This window comes from Asparagus officinalis, chromosome 1, assembly GCF_001876935.1.
Source record: "Asparagus officinalis chromosome 1, Aspof.V1, whole genome shotgun sequence".
In the NCBI taxonomy this organism is placed as follows: domain Eukaryota; kingdom Viridiplantae; phylum Streptophyta; class Magnoliopsida; order Asparagales; family Asparagaceae; genus Asparagus; species Asparagus officinalis.
In genome coordinates, this window is record NC_033794.1 from 3,345,436 (window position 1) to 3,367,341 (window position 21,906).

Here is a 21,906-nt window from a genome sequence, read left to right on the forward strand (position 1 = left end):
GGTATAAGTAGCTACACTAGTGCAGAATATAACGTGTATCTGCCATTAACCCAAAAAGACATATTAGTAATAAGGTAATGCTTCCTGTCTTCTTTCCTGGTTCATTGGTTAATTACAGAACAAGTACTTCAGATTGCTGATAGTCTTAAAGATATTGTCAAGCAAAAGATTTCACCATAAATATTACCCCTCCATTCATCAACCACTTCTAGTGATTAGATGCATCATAAGTAGGTCAAAGACTGAATGTGAAATATACGATGTTGTGGTTCCGCTTTCAATTTGGAGAGTATCTAAATTTAGACCCAGGAGATGTTGAGCTCAATAAGCAACAGATTGAAGGCTTGTTATCCTTCTAGTTATATTTTTCTAGAAGGTCTAAAATCAGATATGACAGGAAAGAGGCAGCTGAGAAAAATCAGACTAACCGTGGCAGCAACAAAAATGACAGCTTGAGGATTTTTAGGAGTTGGAAAGCGAGTGACATCAGTCAATGACAGTACCGATCGCAAACGCTCCCTCACTTGTTCAAGTGTCATTTCTGCCTTTTCGGCTGCATCTGCTCGAAGAGCTTCCCAAGCAGTGGCATGCTGCAAGATGCCTTCGCAGAAAGCTACAACAGCAGAGTGCGGTGCTAGAAATGGCAGCGTGGCAACAGGAGTAGGATGTAAAGACCCAACCATCGCAGCATGTACACCCCCTGGAAATATATCAAAATTTCAAATACTAAGCTTTAAAGACCAATTTCAAAATTGAGGAAATGTAATTTAGCTTGGTATGAGTAAAGTCGTTAGTCTAGAAAGATAGTTTTTTAAGGAGCTGATTGTGGATACACTTGATTGCAGATAGACCCCCTGCAGTTCTATTGTGGAGATGGACCCTGAGTGAACAGATGGAACCTTGAGTGATTTTTTTTAATTTATAATTGGCCTCTTTCATGTTAGGAGGTTTACTTATAAAAAACAACTTTCTCTTTCTCTGAGGGTAAAAGAGTCAAAATATTTCACGCCGGGGGTCTATCTGCAACAAGAAAACTATAGTGCCTCTATCCAAAACTGGGCAGTAGTACAAGGGATCTATCTGTAAAACTCTTAAAAATTAACTATGGAGCTATTTAGCTAGTTTTCTAGTTTTTAATATAAAGGTGTAAGTTTTGGGGGGATTGATTATCTGAGCAGAACCTATTCCAGATTAATCAATTTCTTATTTGCATATATTAAAGCAGAACTTGAACACTTTTCATTACCCATGCTAAGCCCACAAATTCCCGTCTTTCCAAAACCAGCCTCAACCTCTAACCAGTGTAACAGACTGCGGGCTTCCTCAATGGTGGCTCTTCCTAGTAACAGCAAGTCGCTGACACATTGAAGCTTTGCACCACGCTGCAGCACGGGACGCCGCTGTCCATAGAATGGGCTGCAGCAGATTTAGCTTGGGTTAATACCTACAATTGCCAAAAGGAAAGCCATAGTTTTTGCATCCATGTATCTAGTGCTTGTAAAAAGAGTTGACAGGAAACACTTCCCACCTCTCAAGCACCATTGTTGCTATATTCTCTTTCAATAATGGTCCACCAAGCCGCAGTCTTCGTTCAAATGAATGGTCCCCGGTGCCTGCAAAATTCCAGCATGCCATTTACCCTTATGTAACATGATTCATAAATAGTCCAAAAGTTTCAAGAAAAAAACTATAGGGAAATTAATGGTTTATGTATCTCCTCTTTATCCTATCTTATTTATACTTCATAGGTCACTTCAAAGTTCAAATCTTTGGTGAGGGCTTTGCAAAAACATAGAATAAAACCTAAAAGAAAAAATGTCCTGACAGGACACAGGTGTCAACCCTTTGTAAAAACATGAAGGAAAAAAAAAGGACAAATTTTTAAAACCGACCCCTTTGGATTTTTAATTGCAAAAAACAACCTATTTCAGTTTTATTTATAAAAACCGACCCAGTTGGTTGAAACTGGGTCGGTTTTTGAAATTTTTTCTTCCAAACTTCACGGGAGTTCAACTCCCGTGAAGTTTTGTTATGAGAAAAACTTCACGGGAGTTCAACTCCCGTGAAGTTTTCCAAAAAAATTTAAAAAAACCGACCTGTTTTCAGCTAAATAGATCGATTTTTGTAAATATTTTCAAAACCGGTCGTTTTTTGTAATTAAAAACCCAAAAGGGTCGGTTTTGAAAATTTGTCCGAAAAAAAAAGGTTGTATGCACTTCCAAAATTACGTTAGTATACAAATTCTTACACTTGGTTTTGTGGAGCCATATCCAGTGTCTAGATTCTTATAAGTCATAAGTAAAGGATAGTAAATGAATAGATTTTAATCTAGAGGAAATTAAGACAAATTGAGCATTTACTATCTCTTGACTACTCTGACATGGTGATACTAATTTATGCATATGTGATAACAAATCCCATAACAATTAGAGCATCAGAGCAAACGAAAATAACTTACCTGCCAAGTGAACCACACAGGCCATCTTCTGCGGCGGTACAAATTTTGGGGCAAGGAAAGCAACCCTTGCAGTATGACTCTCAGGAGGTAATGCATTGATCAGCATCTCATCACATGGAGTTCTGAAAATGCCCTCTCTTAGTTGTGCATTTTTGGTTTCCCACACTGTTTTCCATATGGGCTGCACCTGACTAGGTGGCCAATTCTGTATAGCAGCGTCCGGAAAAATCTGCTTAACCATGTTCTCCAACAAATCGAGTTTGCTCCCTCCCCATCCCCTTGAGAAAAAAGGTGTGCTTAATTTGGTTCGGTGAAGAAATGCCCCATAAATGTGATCCAGTACATAATGAATAACTCCCAAATTTACTGACACCATCTCGGCATAAAGGAAAAAAAATCTCCGAAGTACTTAGAGACTGCAAGCTAGTCTTTATCCAATCTACACGAAAACAATCCTTATTCTTCAAAGTACTCGATCAAAACCTGCAAATGAAAGAAGGCAAATAAAATAAGTTACATGCTGATCACCACCAAAAAGTATTTCAATATCTTTAGGAACTGAATGAGAATCAAATAGTACAGGCTACAGAGTCACACAAAGGCTACAGACTCACACAAAACAGGAAGGGATTTCAATCTTATCTGACAAAATGTACTTTCCCATGTGTTGAATGTACTAAGTTCAACATACATGAATAGTAAAACAATAATAAGCCCATGAATTGCGAGACAACTATATTAACTGATAGAGAATAAAGGATAGATGCAAAAGAAGGATTCAGAATGTCAAACATCCTGAAGGATATTGACAGTCCCTCAAATAATGAGGAACATGCATATGTTATCAACTATGGGTCTAAACTTGCTCCGGCGACAGATTCAACAACAACAAACAACAAAATCTTTATATCAAAACTTGATGACTGGTTAAATGAATCTTTTTCTCCATTCGCCTATCTTATGATCCATCTCTTCCATTAAGTTAGCAAGTATAGTAATTCTTCTTACAATCTTTACTTTTTTTGAGCCAATTTTTCAGCTATAAGCTATACATAATACATATTTGGCTTATTACTACCTTAATCCATTACATTTAGCTCCAGGCACTTCATCAACTATGATTCTAGCACCCCTAACAGGCCACTGATGATTTCTATTTGCATGTGTCCCAGCCAACTCAACTGGTTCTCTCTCATATAATCCTCAATGGATCAAATCTCTAAGTTACTATAGATGCCCTCACTTCTTAGTTAATTCCTTATCTCTAATGCCCTCCATAGATCAATGCGAATATCAGTAGATACCACAAAATCAAATCTCCTATTAAGAAAGGTTTTTTTTAAATACTTCGCAGCCCTATTATATCAAAAACATCTATAATAGGTGCCATCAGTTGAAGGTTTGCCCTTAAGTTCTCATGTGCAATTGTCGTTAAACTTATACATAGTACCATCTTTCTCTGTTTTCTTCTTTCATTACTAGGACATTTTATTCCTTAAGCTAGGTCTCTACTCTCTAATTTCATCGTGTCTGCAAGCTCAGGTCCTTTTTTCCTCCTTACTTTTTTTTTTTGGTTTCCCACGAGGTATCCCCACACCTTATTATGGATGGGACCAATCCCTGTTCGTGTCATGGCTGGCACTGGCCCGAGGGTTCTTTACCTGCTGGGGGATTCGAACACAGGACTAGCCCGCTGTCCCCCAACAAAAGCGGAGCAGGGCGCCAACCCTGCGGGTTACCTTCTACATTATTACCCACATCATCTGAAGCTCTCAGAGTTAACCTTAACTTATTCTTTTCAATTTTTCATTATTGCCACTCCATAAAAGATGCCCTCTTTGGTTTATCAACCCTTTGAACTTGAATTCCATTTAATTAGCAATCCAATAAGTCCAGATTATATAAGAATCTACATAAATTATTGCTACCCAATTAAACTAACTCTCTAGCCATCATACAAAATAATAATAATAAACACAATAAATGATTAAAAATTGATTAAAACTTTGTCTACAAATTCCACAAATTAATTAAAGTAGCAAAAAATAAAATTTCTACTACATTCCGCAGCAGAAGAAAACCCTAATTCCCAAAAGAAAAAGAAATTTTTTTTTGCCCAAACAAATAAAGCGAAAATAACACAAAAATCAGAACTTTCACGAGGAGGGACGAGCATCAACAAATTAACAGCAGCAACATCAAACAAACACAGAGATTGAGACCAGAACAAAACGAAGATAGTGTACCTGGATCCAAATCGACGTGCATTCGGCATGAAACCGGCAGAAAAATCCCACGATATTCGATCGATGCCGCAATCTAATCAAGGCACCGGCATTTGCACTGGGAGCCAAAAACACGATAAAATAAAATAAAAAATTCCGGGGAATTTTGAGGTTAAACTTAAAACGCTGCCCTTCAATTTTATAACGGGAGATTTCGTACGAGGGCGGAAAACGAAAACCGTGGGCGAGGAGGGTGTGTGGGCCACACGGGAATCGCTGCGAGAGTGATAAATGGGGCCCACAATCCTTTCAGCGGGCGGGTAGTCGGGGGCCGTGGACTTGGGTGTGTTTAGATTTGGATGTTAAAAAAAAAGATAAGGGTGCGCAGGCATCGGAGGGAATCTCGATGTTCGAAGGATAATGCCACCAGATCGGAGCTCCAATAGTAAAGGGACCGGGAAAGGTGACTCAAGATGTGACAATAGCGGTTGACGTTTTGGGTGACGGACTTTTCAGGTTTATTTTTCTTTCGAGTGGCCTTTTAGATTAAGCTTGTAATTAGGATTAGGACGGCTATTAGTGGGACAGATGTTATTAAAATGTTCGGGGCCGGGGATTTGTTTTTTTTTTTTTTAAATAAGAAATGAATAATTTTGTGATAGATTAGGTTGTTAGGAATGAATTAGGTAAGAAGTCGGATAAAGAATTGAGGATTGCAAAATAAATTCCAACTCCTCAAAATTTTAGCTTTTTAAGTGTGATGAATTAATTGGTCGCAAAGAAATCTCATTTAAGCTAGACAATTAGTACAAAATGGCGAGGATTCTTTCAGAGGGAAAATTTGCAAAATAGTTCGTTTTTGCTAATTATTTAACAAAATAGACCGTTTTGCTAAATAATTAGCAAAATAGACCTCTTTTTTGCCAACAGACCAAAAAGAGGTATATTTTGCAAAACAGCTCAGAAAACATACGGGACTACTAGTCCCGTATGTTTTAATCGCGGATTAGTGAACTCAGAAAATTTTACAAAACATTAAGATGAACTCAGAAAACATACGGGACTACTAGTCCCGTATGTTTTCTGAGTCACTAATCCGTGATTAAGTTGGTTCTAAACATAAGGGACTAGTAGTCCCGTATGTTTTCTGAGTCTTGTTTTTCAAAATCGACCTCTTTTTTTCAAAAAAAAATGTTTATTTTGCTAATTATTTAGCAAAACGGTCTATTTTGCTAAATAATTAGTAAAAACGGACTATTTTGCAAATTTTCCCTTCTTTCAGAACGATGAATGGAATAGATTAATCTATACCGTTTATATGAAGTCAGAGGGTTAGCTTGAAAATTACAGCTGTTATATATGTAGTGCAAATCACCTCACTCCTATAGGAATGGGTCCGATAAGACTCTTTAGTGGAAAGTTTTAAAAGAAAAACATAAAGTTAACATGAAAAACTAGCATCCCACTAATAGGAGGATGAAAACGTGAATTTTCTCCTGCACAATGATTTGCTAACACCAATCCATCCAGATAAGAAAGAATAAAAACATACAAATGTACCAGAAGACATTAAAATATAATCCATTCAGAGATCAAACCAAACGATAAAAATGTAGAGATGGCTATTGCGAGATCCCAAGTTACAGTACCAACAATATAACCTCCATCCATCCAGACACAACTTTTGTTCAAATTGAGGTATTTCCTTAAGGAGAGGCATCATTGATACCAAGTTATTACATTTCAGTACATTAGTTTACAATGATCACTTCATTATCTCGTGTCACAAGAGCTTGCTTCTCCTCTGATCAAGGGCTGCTGCCTGCAAAACATCAAAGCCAAAGAGCCTTTTGTGATGAGCTTCTAGCCTCAATACTCAGTTTAACCAATGTTATCTTAATTTTAATTAACATCTGACGATATGAACCCGCGAGTTTTAGAATGATTCTGCTACTGTCACAATAGTTGTAAGGGTGGGTTAGATATATCGATGTACTAGATGGCCTAACTACTTAATGCCTCCTGAACTACTGTATAAATGCACGCACCTCCCGAATCTCAGACGATGTTAACTCTTTTGCCCTCAATTTACTGTCAATTGAGGGCAACATGCGACTGTACAGCAATCTGTTACTTACTGCCACATGACAATGTCAACCAAATGTGAGAAAAAACATCGTCTGGATTTCACAGGATGACTTCATAGATAGAGAGAGAGAGAGAGAGAGGAAGGGAAAGATTTACATTGCACGGAATTGACATTGCACTTGTTGGGAAGCTGCAGGGCTGAATCACGGTCAACTCCCGTTATCGGAGGCCCATTTAAGAGAGCACACAGGCAATCCTGACCCAGACTCCTCACTGCATTGCAACAGACTTCACTAGGCGGCACAGTGCTAAACTGGGCCACTGCTGGCCTGCATGGCATCAACTGCACAAGCACAGAGAAGAACGAGGTTGAGCACGGAGACTGGGCCGTTGCAGGATGGCCCAATAGGCCCAATATTAAGGCCCATGTTAGGATCAACAGGCATATGCTCGCTGAACCTGACTTCATTGATGATTCTATAAACAATGGAAAAGTGCACGAGGTTAGTTATATAGAGATATGGTGAGGTGTGAGCATGAGGGTGTCATTTTTAGAGGTTTTTGGTGGAGGTGGTGATTGACATGAGATCGAGTGGCAAGAATTTCATGAACTTATGGTGGCGGTGGTTGTTCACGATTCATGAAGGTAAATATTGCATTTAATATCTGCGGGCAAGTTTGATTACCAATCAAAAAAAATAAACTGATGGTTTTTGTCCTTCTAGGATTTATGAAATACAAGGCCAAGAACCCTATAACTTAACAAACTTGGGTATGGCAAGCAAATAAGCAAAAGCAAATACAACATGCCAGAAATAATAATTCAAGAAGTGATGAAACAAATTGTAGGAGAAAAAAAACATAGGAGTGCATGCAAACTGGAGTTCTATTAATACAACTACACATAAACTTCATTTACTACATAGAAAACATTAGTTCTAAATACAAATTGCTACCTGGTCCTGAAGTGAGAACTATCCAAATAATGCAGTAAGTGTCCTACCCTGATCAAACGTAACCCAACCTGAAACCGAGAAAGGGGATCAAAATATGAGCCAGTAACTTTCAGATTTTCAGTACTGAAAGTCAAGCTCGTAAATTCATTGTTAGAACAATACAGGTCACCTTGAGACAGTCTCAACAGTAAACAGCCATAAAGCTAATACTAAATACTATCGCTAGAATTATTAACAGATCTCTGAGAATGTGAAGAGCAAGATCCTGATTTTAACTGCCAGTTCGGTTTGAACTCAGAATGCAACCAAATTCGTCTATCTCAATGACATAAATTACTCATGGAGCTTGATCTTCTGGGCAAGCCAGCATTGACAAAGATATTGTTCTGCCCCTCATTTCAGTAAAGGAAAATGTCCTTTGCATACCATAAAATATGTGATAAGTTACGATTGTACGGTTGTAAATTAATATTTCTGTTATATGCAAACATCTTAACCATACATTATTCTTCTTTCCAGCTTTCATAGATCTGTAAAAAAATGTACACCCTTTGCATACCTTTTTAAACCTCTCCTTTTACAATTTTATGAAATATGCTTCAGATTATGGAGGAACATAGACTCCTAAAGAAAGAGTGAAGGATTTTCTTGATAACTTGATATAGCTAGTGATGAGGGCGCAGAGATGAAGCTGAAAAAAGACATCAGGGCTTTCAATTTGGTAAGACAATTGTCTATGGATTTATCATGAAGTCCTTTGGAGAATGGGGATTACCGACATAGAGAACGAGAGGTACCACCTTAATACCATATGATGTGAGGTTATTTGGAATTCTACAATTTCCTCAATGAGCTTGGCTATCCAAATTGCTTTCTTCCTAAGCTGAGTTAACATGGAGCAATACATGGGAACTCTTAACACAAGAATTTATTAGAATTTGGATTGAGCTATCTGCAATCTGAAGGCAAGGATGTTCTCAAGAGTAATGTAGTGGCTGAGATAAGGACTACCATTTTGAACTTTAACATGAGTGTTGTGCCATTCAATGGTAGACACTTTGATTTCATACTTACCTATCCCATAAACCTTATCATTGAGCATCAAGGCATCTAACAATACTGGATAAAAAACAAAGTTCAAGCCTCGTGAAAAAGAGAGTTATCTGTTAAGTTTTGAAGCAGATAAAAGACAAATGAATGGAACAGATTGCAAACGCTGTTTGCAACACAATACAATTTACTCGGAGAAAGGAACCTGTTTGGCGACCATTTCTTATTTCAGTATTGACTGCATGTCCCTTCACAGTTGAACTTCATCTTGAACCTTCAATTCAAATTATACATTTCAATTAGTTTATTTATCAGCTTCGTGGATTACATGTGATTAGATTGCCACTTGCACTTGTCATTGTTACTCTCTCTTACAATAACTACGTTTGTTCATAACTCGTCTCTTGTATTGCTGATTATCCATCTCAACATTCGTTTCCTTTGAATTAAAGGATGGTTTTTTGTAGTTTTTATTATTAAAAGGTAGACAACAATCAACAGCTAAATTTCGCAACATAAGTGATAATCGTTTGTTCTTCCATACAAATTGTGCAAGGAGATTTCATGTAGTATGATATTCACATATTTACGATAGGTTCCCCTCATTAGTGTAGAACAAAAACCAAGTGCATAAGGTTCTCCCTTTTCATTCCTATAGAATTTTCATTTACTGCATAAATAATCAGCAACCTACTGGCTCCAAGGGGTTGGATAAAACTCAAAGTTCAAAACAGAGTCCAAAATATCAACAGAAAATTCTTTTTGTAATATCTCCGAAAGATCAGAACAGAGATTTTACATGTACGAGTCCCAATCTTCATTAACTTATTAAGCCTAACTATCAAAATAGTCCAAAAGTTCCATTGAATTTCTCAGCTGATAGGTCACCTAAAATTAGCAAGCAATAACCAATCGCAAAATTTTCCTTGATTGCCTAATAATTAAACTTGATCAGCTAGTTTCAAAATGATGTCATTGTTCATCATGGACGGAGAGATCACATGCAAGGTTCATAATTGAGAACGCATTTGCTTGGAAGCTGCAAGGCAGCATTGCGGTCCACACCAGCCAATGGCGGCCCATTAAGGAGAGAACATAGGCAAGCCTGGCCCATACTTCTAATCGCCTTGCAACAGGCGCTACTAGGCGGTGAGGGGCCAAATGGCGCCACTGCCAGACTGCACGGAGTAAACTGCAACATCACCAAGTAGAACACTGTGGGGCACGAACCCTGGGCCACAACAGGACGGTTGAAGAGGCCCGCTCCTATAGCCCATGCCAGCAGCACCAGATACATGCTCGCTGCACTTGGCTTCATTGATTCTTATGCGTAATAATTTTGATGAGAGATTGGAATCATATGAGGTTTATTATATTGACAGATAAGTGTAAGGGTGTTGGTGCCAGAGGTTTTGGTGGAGGAGGTGATTGACATGAGCTGCACTGGCAAGTAATGCATGCACTCATGGTTGCTGGAGTTCAAGTTTCATGAAGGGAGAGGGCACGTCAAATGTAAGTGGCCTGGACTACTGGACTAGTCAAATTTTGGCTGGAAGTAGATTCAATGAATAATATTTGAGCCAAAATAACTGCTCAGAGTTGATGCACCATACCCCCTGTATCCTTTTCATGTTTGTTTAACATGCTTCCGTCACAGTTCCTTCCACGCCTACAGCATTAGATTTCTTTCAATAAGGAAAGTTAACAAAGCCTTGCTCCTTCAAAGGGTTTGGTAAGGAAAGCCTAATTACCAAGGGAACCTAGCTGCAGGAATTTATTTAAAATAGATTACTTTCACATATTTTGTTCCGTGTCATCTCTGACGGAATTGTTCGCATATGCTAGTGTTCGCCTACTTTTTTTCTTTTTTTTATCACTTCCTCTTAGTTTTGATTTGGGTGATTCTTAACTAGAAGAGCTCCATTTCACCTGTTAATTGGCTTTCATGTATTTTGGCTATTCCACATCAAGAAAGATGAGAAATGATCTCACTGGGGCTGACTCTATTGTTTTACTACTTGAATGGTAGATCTCATCCCATGCTAGAAAAGAAATAACTTCCCCGTTTGTCTACGTATATTCTGTATTGAAATGTTTAAAACTTGGAAGAGACTTCCATTTTGGGGTTCTCTAGTCTACTACCCGAGTGCAATTCCAGTCTAAGAATTCTACTGTAATTTATAATACATCTCCTTGTTGTAATTATGGTCAACAAACTTGGGTGTGCAAAACAAAGTGAGGAAAGCAAAAAAAAATTGTCAACTTTTATTAGATCTCAAAAAATGACAATAAATATAAAGGAACAAGAACAAAGAAATGAAAACATGAAGAAAGAAAGGCATTCAATAAATTATGTTCAGTTTAAACATGTTCCTCAGCAAACTGACAGGGTATATACTTGCTTGTAGCCTTGTATGTATAATTGTACATACATCAAATAGTATTCAATACAATAGACATTAAAAACTCATAGGAAACATAGTTTTAGACAAAATTTGTTACCTGTTGCACCAAATAATGAAACTGTTTCCCACTTTGATAAATAAGAGGCCCAACCTGCAATCAAACAAGGGGGAAAAATCTCAGTGACTATAAAGCCTAACGTCAAAATCATAGCTTTGTTGTATGCCAAAGACGTGGACATATATTCACAATCTTCTCAATCTAAAATTCCAAATATAGTTGCGAACAGATCTGTGAAAAAGGACAAGGTCCTTCATTTACCGCCTAAAAAACAGCTAGTTATTGACCTGCGTTAAAAAAAAAGAAAGAAAATATACATTCTTGACATGAACTCCTGCGTCCCTTGATTTCACTCAGAAATGAAACCAAATGTCCAGCTGTTTACAATTTCTAGAACCATCATTGACAAAGATAAAGTCCGATTCATGTTCTATTAAAAGAAAATGCTACTCTAAGTTGATAAAAAGGCTCAGATGACTTTGCTTATATAAACAATTAAGACAAAAATGTTTGCTAATCTCTAATTAAAGTGCTATCTTTATCGCATATACCTATTTCAATCTGAACCACTTAATGCCTGGCCACCGCCTTCTTCATAAATTACAAGCCATCATGAATTATCAGGCAAAAAGTTTAAAGTTTTGAATTCCCATTCAGAACACAATGCTCACACAAATTTTAAGATGTTACACTTGAGCCCATTTTTAAGATAATATCCACAGCAAATATATTCATTGTTCCTAAATAAACGAACCCTAAAAGAAGACATAGCCTTCTTAAACAATCGAAAGAATTGACCCCATTGTTTCATTTGCTCAATCTTTTTAACCCAGTCAGAGTCAATGTATTGACTGATTAAATTAGCCACAGTTTTCAATGATATGGGAAGCCAAATGAAAAGCATAAATTTGGCCAATTTCATTCATCCAGAATAAGAAAGGGAACAAATTTTGTGAGAAAGAGAGAATGGACAGCAATAATTTAACACAGATTAAGGAAATTGAGCATTACAGAACAACCAAGATAAGAAAAAGACATCAAACGGTTAAAGATTTCCTAAAGAAAGCCATCCAGATTTTCTTCATTCATAACAAGAAATGAATAAACTTAACTGCAAAGAGGATCACAACATAAAATATCAGTCAACAGAGATTGAGCACCCTAACACTATATCAAAGCTTAAGCCCTCTCCCCTCAAATGCTTCCCACTGACTGACAATCCTTCGGCATAATTGTAACTCTCTTCGCATGAATTGCGCACGGACTTGTATTCTCATATAACCTAACCAAATAAGCCCCCACCGCCTCCTGAAGTGCCGCCAATGCTGACGATTAAAACCTCAGATCCACCTTAAAATCCTAAGCAAGCTTCCTCACCAGTCTCTGAACGGTAACTTCCTTGTTACAACGCTCCAATACTCTCCGATACCTCAGTTTGCCAAAAGACTATATTTTACAGTGAAATTATTTTTTACAGGCAAATAGAACATTTGATCTTCCACAAAAGATTATTTGAGGAGAATTTCTATAGAATGGTATTCACATTGTCTAGTTGTGTAAATCTCATAGGTCCAAAATAAAAAAACAAATGAAAAAAAATCCTCTGTGCTTATCGCCATAGAATTGTCATTCTTACGTATATAATCACCGACCTAGTGCCTGGTTGGATAAAATTCAACACCGAAACTGAGTCCAATTTTTCAAGTCTTAGCCATCAATATATTATATGTGGTATCTTAAAAAGACCAAGAGATAGATTTACCTAAACCGAGCTCCGATTTTTGTTTTTAGCTGATCAAACCTGAATACTACTCAAATCCCTCAAAAGTTCTATCGAATCTCAAAAATCAAAAATAGACAGCCTACACAGGATAATCATATCAGCCCCTGACATTACCTAACAATGGAACTTGATCAGCAGGTTTGTTAACAATGTTATTGTTTCCATAAGAACAATGGATACATGGATAGCGAGATTACATGCAAGGCTCGTAATTGAGAAAGCACTTGCTAGGAAGCTGCAAAGAAGAATTGCGGTCCACGCCAGTCAATGGGGGCCCATTTAGGAAAGAACAGAAGCAAGTCTGGCCAATAGTCCTGATCGCATCGCAACAGGCCTTGCTAGGGGGTGACGGGCTAATCGGCACCACTGCCGGACTGCACGGGGTAAACTGCATCATGATCAAGTAGAACTTTGGCAAGCACGAATCAAGGGACAGGACGGGACGGCCCAATAAGCCTGTTCCTATAGTACATGCTAACAACATCATGCACATGCTCACTGCATTTGGCTTCATTGGTTCTTATGCCAAATAGCCTAATGTTGATGAGAACTTGGAGAGATACGGCGTTGATTATATAGACAGAAAGTGAGGGAAGCTCTTGATAGAGGTCAGTGAAGGAGCCGTTTGTCATGAGCTAGACTGGCAAGAAACGCATGCAGTTATGGCTGCTGGAGTTCATGATTCATGAAAGGAGAAGGTGCATCAAATGTAAGTGGCCTGAAGTAGTTGAGAATTGGTTGGGATTAGATTCACTGAATAATCTTTTAAACACAATAAACTGATTATTTTTTTTATCTAGGTTCTAGCTTTATGCTATTGCAAGGACAAGAGCCCTAAGACTATTCTTTATAATTGCTCCAAATTGATGCAATGTACAGCCGCTATATCCTTTCAACATTTGTTTAACATGCTTTCTTTAAATTTCCTTCCACATCCCTGTTCCTTCAAAGGATTTGCTAAGGAGAGCCTACTTCTCAAAGGGATCAGACTCGAGGAATCTATTGATGCAATGTGCTAGTGTCTCCCTGCTTTATTCTACTTCCTCTTAATTTGAGAATTCTACATGACAGAAATATAGAAATGATCTAACTGGGGATGTCACCATATTGTTCTGCTACTTGAATGGTAGATCTCGTGCTAGGAAAGGAATAACTTCCTCACCTGTTTGTATACATTACCATAACAAATATTTTAAACTTGGAAAAGACTTCTGTTTTGGTGTTACCTAGTCTAGTATCCAAGCGACATTCCAATCCAAGACGAAGAATTCCACAGTGCTACTCTAAAATATATTAATCCTGAAAAATTCATGTAAAGAATATATTGATCCTAAAAATTGGCAATAAATGGAAAGGAACAGGCATGCAGAAATAGAATTTGTTACCAGTTTCAGCAAATAAAGAATTTGTTTCCTACTTTGATAATGATCAGCCTTACCTACAACCATGAAAAGGGGGGGTAAATACCAGTAATTTGTCAAGTCCAATGACAAAATCATAGCTTTGGTATAAATGACGAAAAAAGATCAGTAAATATATTCCTGCTCTTCTCAACCTAAAATTCCAAAATATTGTTACTTTCTAAGTTCATAAAAAGGGTCGGATGACTTCTCAATCAAAATAACAAAAACAAGACGAGAACGCTATTCATTATTATACAAATTTCCACTTAAAACGCAATAAACCAAGGCCCCTGCCTTCGCAAAGATTACAAACCACCATGAACACGAAATTCAACATGACCTAATGTCACAAAACAAGACTACGTTGTTTCAAATCAATCCAAAGTATAGAAACTTCATGGTTCCATTTGCGAAAAGACCAACTCAGATTAGAGATATTAGGCATTCTAACCATCAAAGAAACGACAAAGATATCTTAACAATTAAAGGTTTCCCAAAAAGAAAGACGTCAAATTTCATTCACCGTACCCACAGGGAACAAATCATCAACAAAACACCCAACCCTCAAGCCCTCTCCCCTCTGATCCTCCTCGCAAGCTGAATATCCTTTGGCATGATCGTCACCCTTAGCGTGGATCGCGCACAGATTTCGTGTCCTCAAACAACCCAACCACCAGGTAGGCCTCCCGCGGCCTCCTGCAGCAGCCGCCACCGCCGACGACTGGAACCTGAGATCGGTTCTTGAAATCCTGGGCGATCTCCCTCACCAGCCTCTGAAACGCAGCTTTCGGATCAAAAGCTCGGTGCTTTTCTGGTACTTTCGGATCTCACTGAGAGCGACGGTCCGGCCGCCGAAACCGGTGGGCTTCTTCACGCCGCGGTGCGCCGGCGCCGACTTGCGGGCCGCCTTGGTGGCGAGTTGCTTGCGGGGGAGCCTTGCCGCCGGTGGATTTTGCGGCGCTGTTTGCTTGGTTCTCGCCATTTCTAGGGTTTTTGTCTTGTTCTAGGTTTTGCGTTTGGGATTTCTGCTTGATGACTCTGCGGGTAGTTTGTGTGGGGGTTATGATGGGGAGGGTGGGGGGAGGCTGGGGAGAATTTGGGCGGAGAGGGCTGGAGTGGAGTTTGGTCCGTTGGATCCGTTCGTAATGGACGGACTAGATTTTATTGGGGTGAAGGACGCGGATCGTTGGGCTTTGGGCGGAGAGGGCTGGAAATGGTTTTGGTCCGTTGGATTTGTGCCCAATGAACGGATGAGACTTTGTTCAGAGGGGACACGCGGATCAGGGGCTAATCTTTTCGTTTTGAAAATATTATCTGTCGTGTTAAAACTCCCGTGGGTAACTCGCAATATTTTATAGTTCAGATTATTTTTATGTTAAAAATATAAAATGTGAAGATTTTTGCCCCCCTTTTACTTGGTCATCGTTTCCACAAAATATTGGACGGAAAGTTCCAAATTAAGAAATATTACCACCCTAAGTAAAGGATAAATAATAGGATAATTTTTTGAAATAAGACTCTTTCATAAGAACATTCACTAAAATCGACCTAGTCGAGAAAATATACATTAAAATCGATCTATTTTCAGCGATATGTGTTGAAACTATGTCAATTTTGACAAAAATTACTTAAGAAATCTAAGAGATTGGTAATCATATGGATATTAAATGAGAATTAATCTCTACGAGATTCTAAATCCTGTAGAGATTTCTCCTCATTTGAGTTCCACGGGATTGTTAATTTTGTGAAGTCAGTTTGACTTATAAAGTGTAAGGGATTGGCAGGTTACCTTAGAAGACGTTACATTGAACTTCAGGAAATTGCAGGTCACCTTTGTAAGTGAGGGAATTAAAAACAATGAGTCATTTCAGTTGAAATGCAATTGGTTAATGAAAAAACCATTGCTAAAAAATCCAGGGAGCAATAATAAGGTTATTTGATTCAATTGTGTAGTGTGAACTTACAAGAATCATCAACAAAGCCAAACTCAAAGGAGTTACCTAAAGATATGCACCAACTGATACAAGAGTATGAAATAAATTTCCAGGAACTCCCTCATATCCCTCCTAACAGGAAGATAGATCATAATATTCCTTTAGAGGAAGGGACTAAACCTATCTGTATCAGACCATATAGACATGCACATTTTTTGAAAGAGGAAATTGAAAAACAGATTGATGAAATGCTTAAAAAAGGTGTCATCAAACCAAGTCATAGTCCATTTTCTTCACCAGTGGTCATGGTGAAGAAATCTGATGGTGGCTGAAGGATGTGCATAGACTACATGTCTTTAAATAAGTCTACAATCAAGGATAAATTTCCTATTCCTGTTATAGACGAGCTACTGCATGAACTCCATGGGACTAAATTTTTCACCAAGCTTGACTTGAAATGTGGTTATCACCAGATTAGAATGTATGAACCAAATATATCAAAGACTACCTTCAGAACACATCATGGGCATTTTGAATTTTTGGTAATGCCTTTTGGTTTGACAAATGCTCCCTCAACTTTTCAGGTTCTTATGAACAACATATTCAAACAATTACTATGGAAATCTATCTTAGTCTTCTTTGATGACATCTTGATATATAGCAAGAAGTGATAGGATCACCTGATTCGTCTGAGGCAAGTGTTTGATATCATGAAGGCTCACAAACTGGTGGCAAAAATGTCAAAATGTAGCTTTGGAAAAACACAAGTGAAGTATTTGGGGCATATCGTATCACAGGATGGAGTTGGTGCGGATCCTCAAAAAATTAATGCCATTGTTGAGTGGTTTGCACCTAAAACTTTGAAGGGACTAAGAGGTTTTCTAGGACTAGCAGGCTACTACAGAAAATTTATTAAGAGTTTTAGGATGATAGCTTAGCCTCTAACAAATTTTTTGAAAAAATGAGCTTTTAATTGGACAACAAGTGCTGAAGATGCTTTCAAATCTCTAAAACATGCACTAACTCATCCTCCAGTTCTGGCAATGTCTGATTTCAGTATGACTTTTGTCATTGAATGTGATGCCTCGGAGTTTGGAATTGGGGCTGTATTGATGCAATCAGAGAGGCGTATAGCATACTTCAGTTTTGCTTTAAAGGGAATAAATGTCACTCTTTCAACCTATAAAAAGGAGCTCCTGACCATTATCCTATCTACAAAAAAATGGTAGCAATATTTACTTGGAAGGAGTTTTGTAATTAGAACTGATCATCAAAGTCTCAGATACTTACTCGAGCAAAGAATACACACATGCATTCAGAATAAGTGGCTTGCCAAGCTGCATGGATTTGACTACACCGTGGAGTATAAACCTGAAAGATTAAATATGACTGCTCATGGGTTATCCAGGATCTATGAAGGTGAAGAAGCAGTTTCAAAAGAGCCCCTTGAAGTTCCAGCTATTTCTACTATCCACAATGATTGGTTGGAAGGAGTTAAGCTCATGTGTTCCACAGATATATTATTCAAAGAGTTGGATGACAAGTTCCAAACATGACGATTACCAGCTGAAGACTATTACAAGAAGGAAGGGGTGTACTATTACAAAGACAAAATTTTTATCAGTCCTAATGCCCAACACCTCAAAACTTCTCTACTCATGGAACACCATGATAGCCCTTCTGCGGGGCATTCTGGAATTACAAGGACACTACACAGACTAAGGAGAGCTTTTTATTAGAAGGGAATGAAGAGAGAAGTTTAAATGTATGTTCAAGCCTGTGATGGTTGCCAATGAGCTAAAGGAGAGAATGTTGCATCATCTGGGCTCTTAAAACCACTGCCTATTCCAGATTATATTTGGGAAGATTTGTAAATGGATTTTATTACTAGCCTGCCTAAGAGTAGAAACAAATCTGTCATTCTTGTGGTGGTTGATAGATTGACAAAATATGCTCACTTTTTTTGCACTCTCACACCCATATACTGCTCAGTCGGTGGCTCAATATTTTTTAAAATGGGTATTCAAGCTTCATGGTATGCCTAAGTCTATCGTAAGTGACAGAGATCCCTTGTTTACAAGTTCATTTTGGAGAGAGTTGTTCAAGTTGCAGGGAAGTCAACTTTAGTTTAGTTCTTCCTATCACCCTCAAACTGATGGGCAAACCGAGATAACAAATAAAAATCAAGAGGCCTCTCTAAGGTGTTTTTGTTGCCACAAGCCTAAAGAGTGGTGTCAGTGGCTATCTATTGCAGAATTCTGGTACAATACCACTTGGAAGGTGTCTACTCTAGGGCTGTAACTTAAAAACCGATAACCGAAAAAATAACCACACCAAAGCCGAACCATAACCGAAAAAACCGAGGAAAGAAAAAAACCGCACCAAACCGTAAAAAAATAACCGAAAACCGAAAGGTTTGGTGTGGTTTTGGTTTCAGATGTCTGGAAACCGAAACCGAACCGAAAAACCGATTATATATATTGTAAGGAAATTATATTATTTATAGATATATATTATTAATATACATAAAATTTTATGTAGAAACTTCAAACTTGGGCTTAAATGAAGCCCAAAAAAAGAATGGTCTTAGCCTGTGTTCAAACATTACTACATAGTCTACATTAGACTTTAATTATATTTCTAGGGCTTCTGAGAATCTGAGTTCTTGTCCATCGCCCCCAAAGTCCCAAACCCAACGAGCTTTTGGTCCTTCGCGCTCCGTCTCGTCCCCTCTCGACGAGCTTTTGGTCCTTCGCGCTCCGTCTCGTCCCCTCTCGTCCATCGCCCTCAAATCTAGGGTTCTCCAGTCCATCGACCCCAAATCTTGGGTTCTTTTGTCACCGGCGAAGAAATCCCTTCTGTTACGTGGTACTGTAGCTTTTCCTTTCCCCAAATGTTGGTCATGGAGGAGCTTGTTGCTGAACTTGAAGTGCTGATCTATCATCTACATGTTTCTGCTATTCTAGTTTTTCATCGCTTTTTTTTTCTTTTCGAAAACTGTTATGTGGCATTGTGGGCTGCCCTTTTTCTTTTTTTTTTCTTTTCTTTTCTTTTCGGAAATGGTTATGTAATATGAGATATTTCTACTTTCTACTTTTCTAGACTTGTTTTCTTTATAGAATAACCGAAAAAAACCGATATAAACCAGAGAAAAACCAAACCGAACACAATTGGTTTATGAAAAAATAATTGAAAAACCAAACCGAACCGAACCGAAAAAATAGATCGGTTTGGTGTTCGGTGTCACCTATTAACCGCACCATTCAAACCGATTAACAGCCCTAGTCTACTCAAACTACTCCCTTTGAGGTTGTGTGTGGAAGACCTCCTCCTTCTTTGCTCTCCTACATTCCTAAAAGTTGTAAGGTGCAAGCAGTTGATGAGGCCCCTTTCTCTAGAGATATAGCCTTGTAATTTCCGAAGGATAGCTTAAAGGGTGCAGCTAATAAAATGAAGAAGTTTGCTTATTTGCACAGGAGTAATCGGAGCTTCAATGCGGGCGACTGGGTATTCCTCAAACTTCAACCCTATAAACAGATTAGTGTCTCCTCACACAAGCCCCATAAACTATCTCCTAAGTATTATGGGCATTATCAAATTCTGGAAAAAATAGGAGAAGTTGCTTACATGTGGCTCTTCCAGAACAAGCTAAAATCCACCAAGTTTTCCATGTTTCCTAACTAAAACGAAGAATTAGAGCTGATGTTATTCTTCAGGTTGATTTTCCTACCTATGTGGAGGAGAGAGTGGATGAACCAGAGAAGATTTTGGATAGAAGATCAATCGTGAAGGGAAATAGATTAATATCACAGGTCCTCATCAAATGGAAGCAGCGTGCACACTTGGATTCTACCTGGGAGTCTTATTGGGATTTGGTTAAGAGGTTTCACACATTTGACCTCAAGACAAGGTCCAAATTAAGGGGAGAGAATTTGTCAGGGACCACTGCTTCCAATGCTACGTCAAGGACAAATACAAACCTGTCAACTATACCGAGAGCTGCTAACCTGTCAATTGAGGACAGATACACCAACAGATATGCAAGTTGAAGGGTTGCTGTGCAAGATTAGAAGCTTAGGGGGTTTATCTGCAAGTATTTGTAACTACTAGGATCCTAAATAAATACCCAACTCAGCCTAACTGTTTTCTGTTTTCGGTTAAGTCTGTTGAGCTCTGTGCACGTGCACGAACAGTGTACGTTTGTTTTCTTTGCTTTATTGAAGAGAGAATTGCATTGTATAAATAGTGAGATGAATCATTATGAATGAAATAAGCTGTTTCTCTCTGAGCTCTTACTCCGTGTTCCTCAATTCTCTCTCAAATCTTTCTCAACTCTTTCTCAACTCTTTCTCAATTCTATCTCTAGCAACTCTTCTTGTTCAATTCATGTTCACAATGGACAGAGACATAGCCAAGAGGTTCAACAAAGGATTGAGATCATCACAATTGGAAGCTGAAGCTGCTGCTACAGAGGATTCCATGGAGGATCACGAGGAAATTCTTTTGATTATTTGACTATTGGATTCAATTGTAAAGAAGATCAATGCAATATTTACAATAGGAAAGCAGACCATGGAGATCATGGCAATACTCAAAATATAGTGCAAAATCGAAGTGCCCACCGTAGATAGCGTTTTCCTTTTGTATAAATTCCATAAATTGTAATTACCATAATACTTTTCCTTTATTGTTGCTATTATCCATGATTGATGGGAATCATGTTTGGTAGGTTTTGCCTCATATTTGTATTTAAACATTGTTTATAAATGAGAAAACTTCAAGGTGTTCATACAATATTTATATCACCTTCATTAATTTCTTCATAAAGGATCGTTTTGTTTGAGTGTCTAGTTCAAATTTGAGTAGTTTTTAATTTATAATAATTAATATAGGAAACGAAACTAGAAAAAGTGATGAAATTTTAATAACACATAAATTGACAAAAAATAATGACCTCATGTAAATTATTAATTTCAATATATACGTGCAGCCGTGCTCCGTATCCTACATCTCACAAAATTATTATGTCATGTATCCGTACCCGAACCGGAACTCGTATCCGTTTCCAAGATATTATCATTGAACAAATAACATATTTTCCCCACTCCACATAAACATATATTCAATCTACAAACAACTTACAGGGATATGTAAATTATTTTAAATTACTGAAAGTTAATCTAAACATGATAGAAATTCAAATACTCGATCTAAACATGTTTAGAAACTGAAAAATATAATCTATATCAAAACGGAAGCGTAATAGATTAAACTAACCTCCAGCCATCGTTATCTTACTCAAGGATATGGATGTTGATTTCGAAGATCTTCTAAACCTTATCTCTTCACTTAATGATGGTGTATTTTTCTTTCAAAATTGAAGAGTAGATCTAGGGACCCGAAATCTGTATGCTCCTTTTATACTCTCTCCATCAAAGAGCAACAAATGGAATTAGTGGGCAAAGTGGTCGGTTAATTCATAACCAACTCTCTTGATGATGGGAAGTTATTGGACCACCATGTGGTAAACGAAACTAACATTCTCC

At 38.0% G+C, this 21,906-nt stretch overlaps 2 protein-coding genes and 1 pseudogene across 3 annotated transcripts in view; all 3 read right to left on the reverse strand.

Annotated features, from left to right (window-relative positions):
• Positions 1 to 4,868, reverse strand: part of LOC109846591 (protein ABHD18) — a 5,713-nt gene extending 845 nt beyond the window's left edge. Inside the window, exons 1-5 of the mRNA XM_020415841.1 lie at positions 4,705 to 4,868; positions 2,459 to 2,941; positions 1,529 to 1,613; positions 1,247 to 1,416; positions 429 to 700 (exon numbers count right to left, since the gene is read on the reverse strand). Coding sequence (XP_020271430.1) covers positions 429 to 700; positions 1,247 to 1,416; positions 1,529 to 1,613; positions 2,459 to 2,834 — 903 coding nt within the window. The 5' untranslated portion in view covers positions 2,835 to 2,941; positions 4,705 to 4,868. The remainder of the gene's footprint in view (positions 1 to 428; positions 701 to 1,246; positions 1,417 to 1,528; positions 1,614 to 2,458; positions 2,942 to 4,704) is intronic.
• LOC109846600 (putative lipid-transfer protein DIR1) lies at positions 6,241 to 14,539 on the reverse strand. Of its 2 annotated transcripts, XM_020415851.1 has the most exons (7): positions 14,409 to 14,539; positions 14,250 to 14,322; positions 11,280 to 11,333; positions 7,728 to 7,795; positions 6,928 to 7,248; positions 6,732 to 6,820; positions 6,241 to 6,505 (listed from the first exon to the last, which is right to left on the reverse strand). In XM_020415851.1, exons 5-7 carry the CDS (start codon positions 7,238 to 7,240, stop codon positions 6,467 to 6,469), a joined length of 441 nt encoding a protein of 146 aa, XP_020271440.1. In that variant the 5' UTR covers positions 7,241 to 7,248; positions 7,728 to 7,795; positions 11,280 to 11,333; positions 14,250 to 14,322; positions 14,409 to 14,539; the 3' UTR covers positions 6,241 to 6,466. The 2 variants fall into 2 exon arrangements, with proteins under 2 accessions (XP_020271440.1, XP_020271444.1); XM_020415855.1 differs by lacking the exon at positions 7,728 to 7,795.
• LOC109846613 lies at positions 14,656 to 15,417 on the reverse strand (annotated as a pseudogene).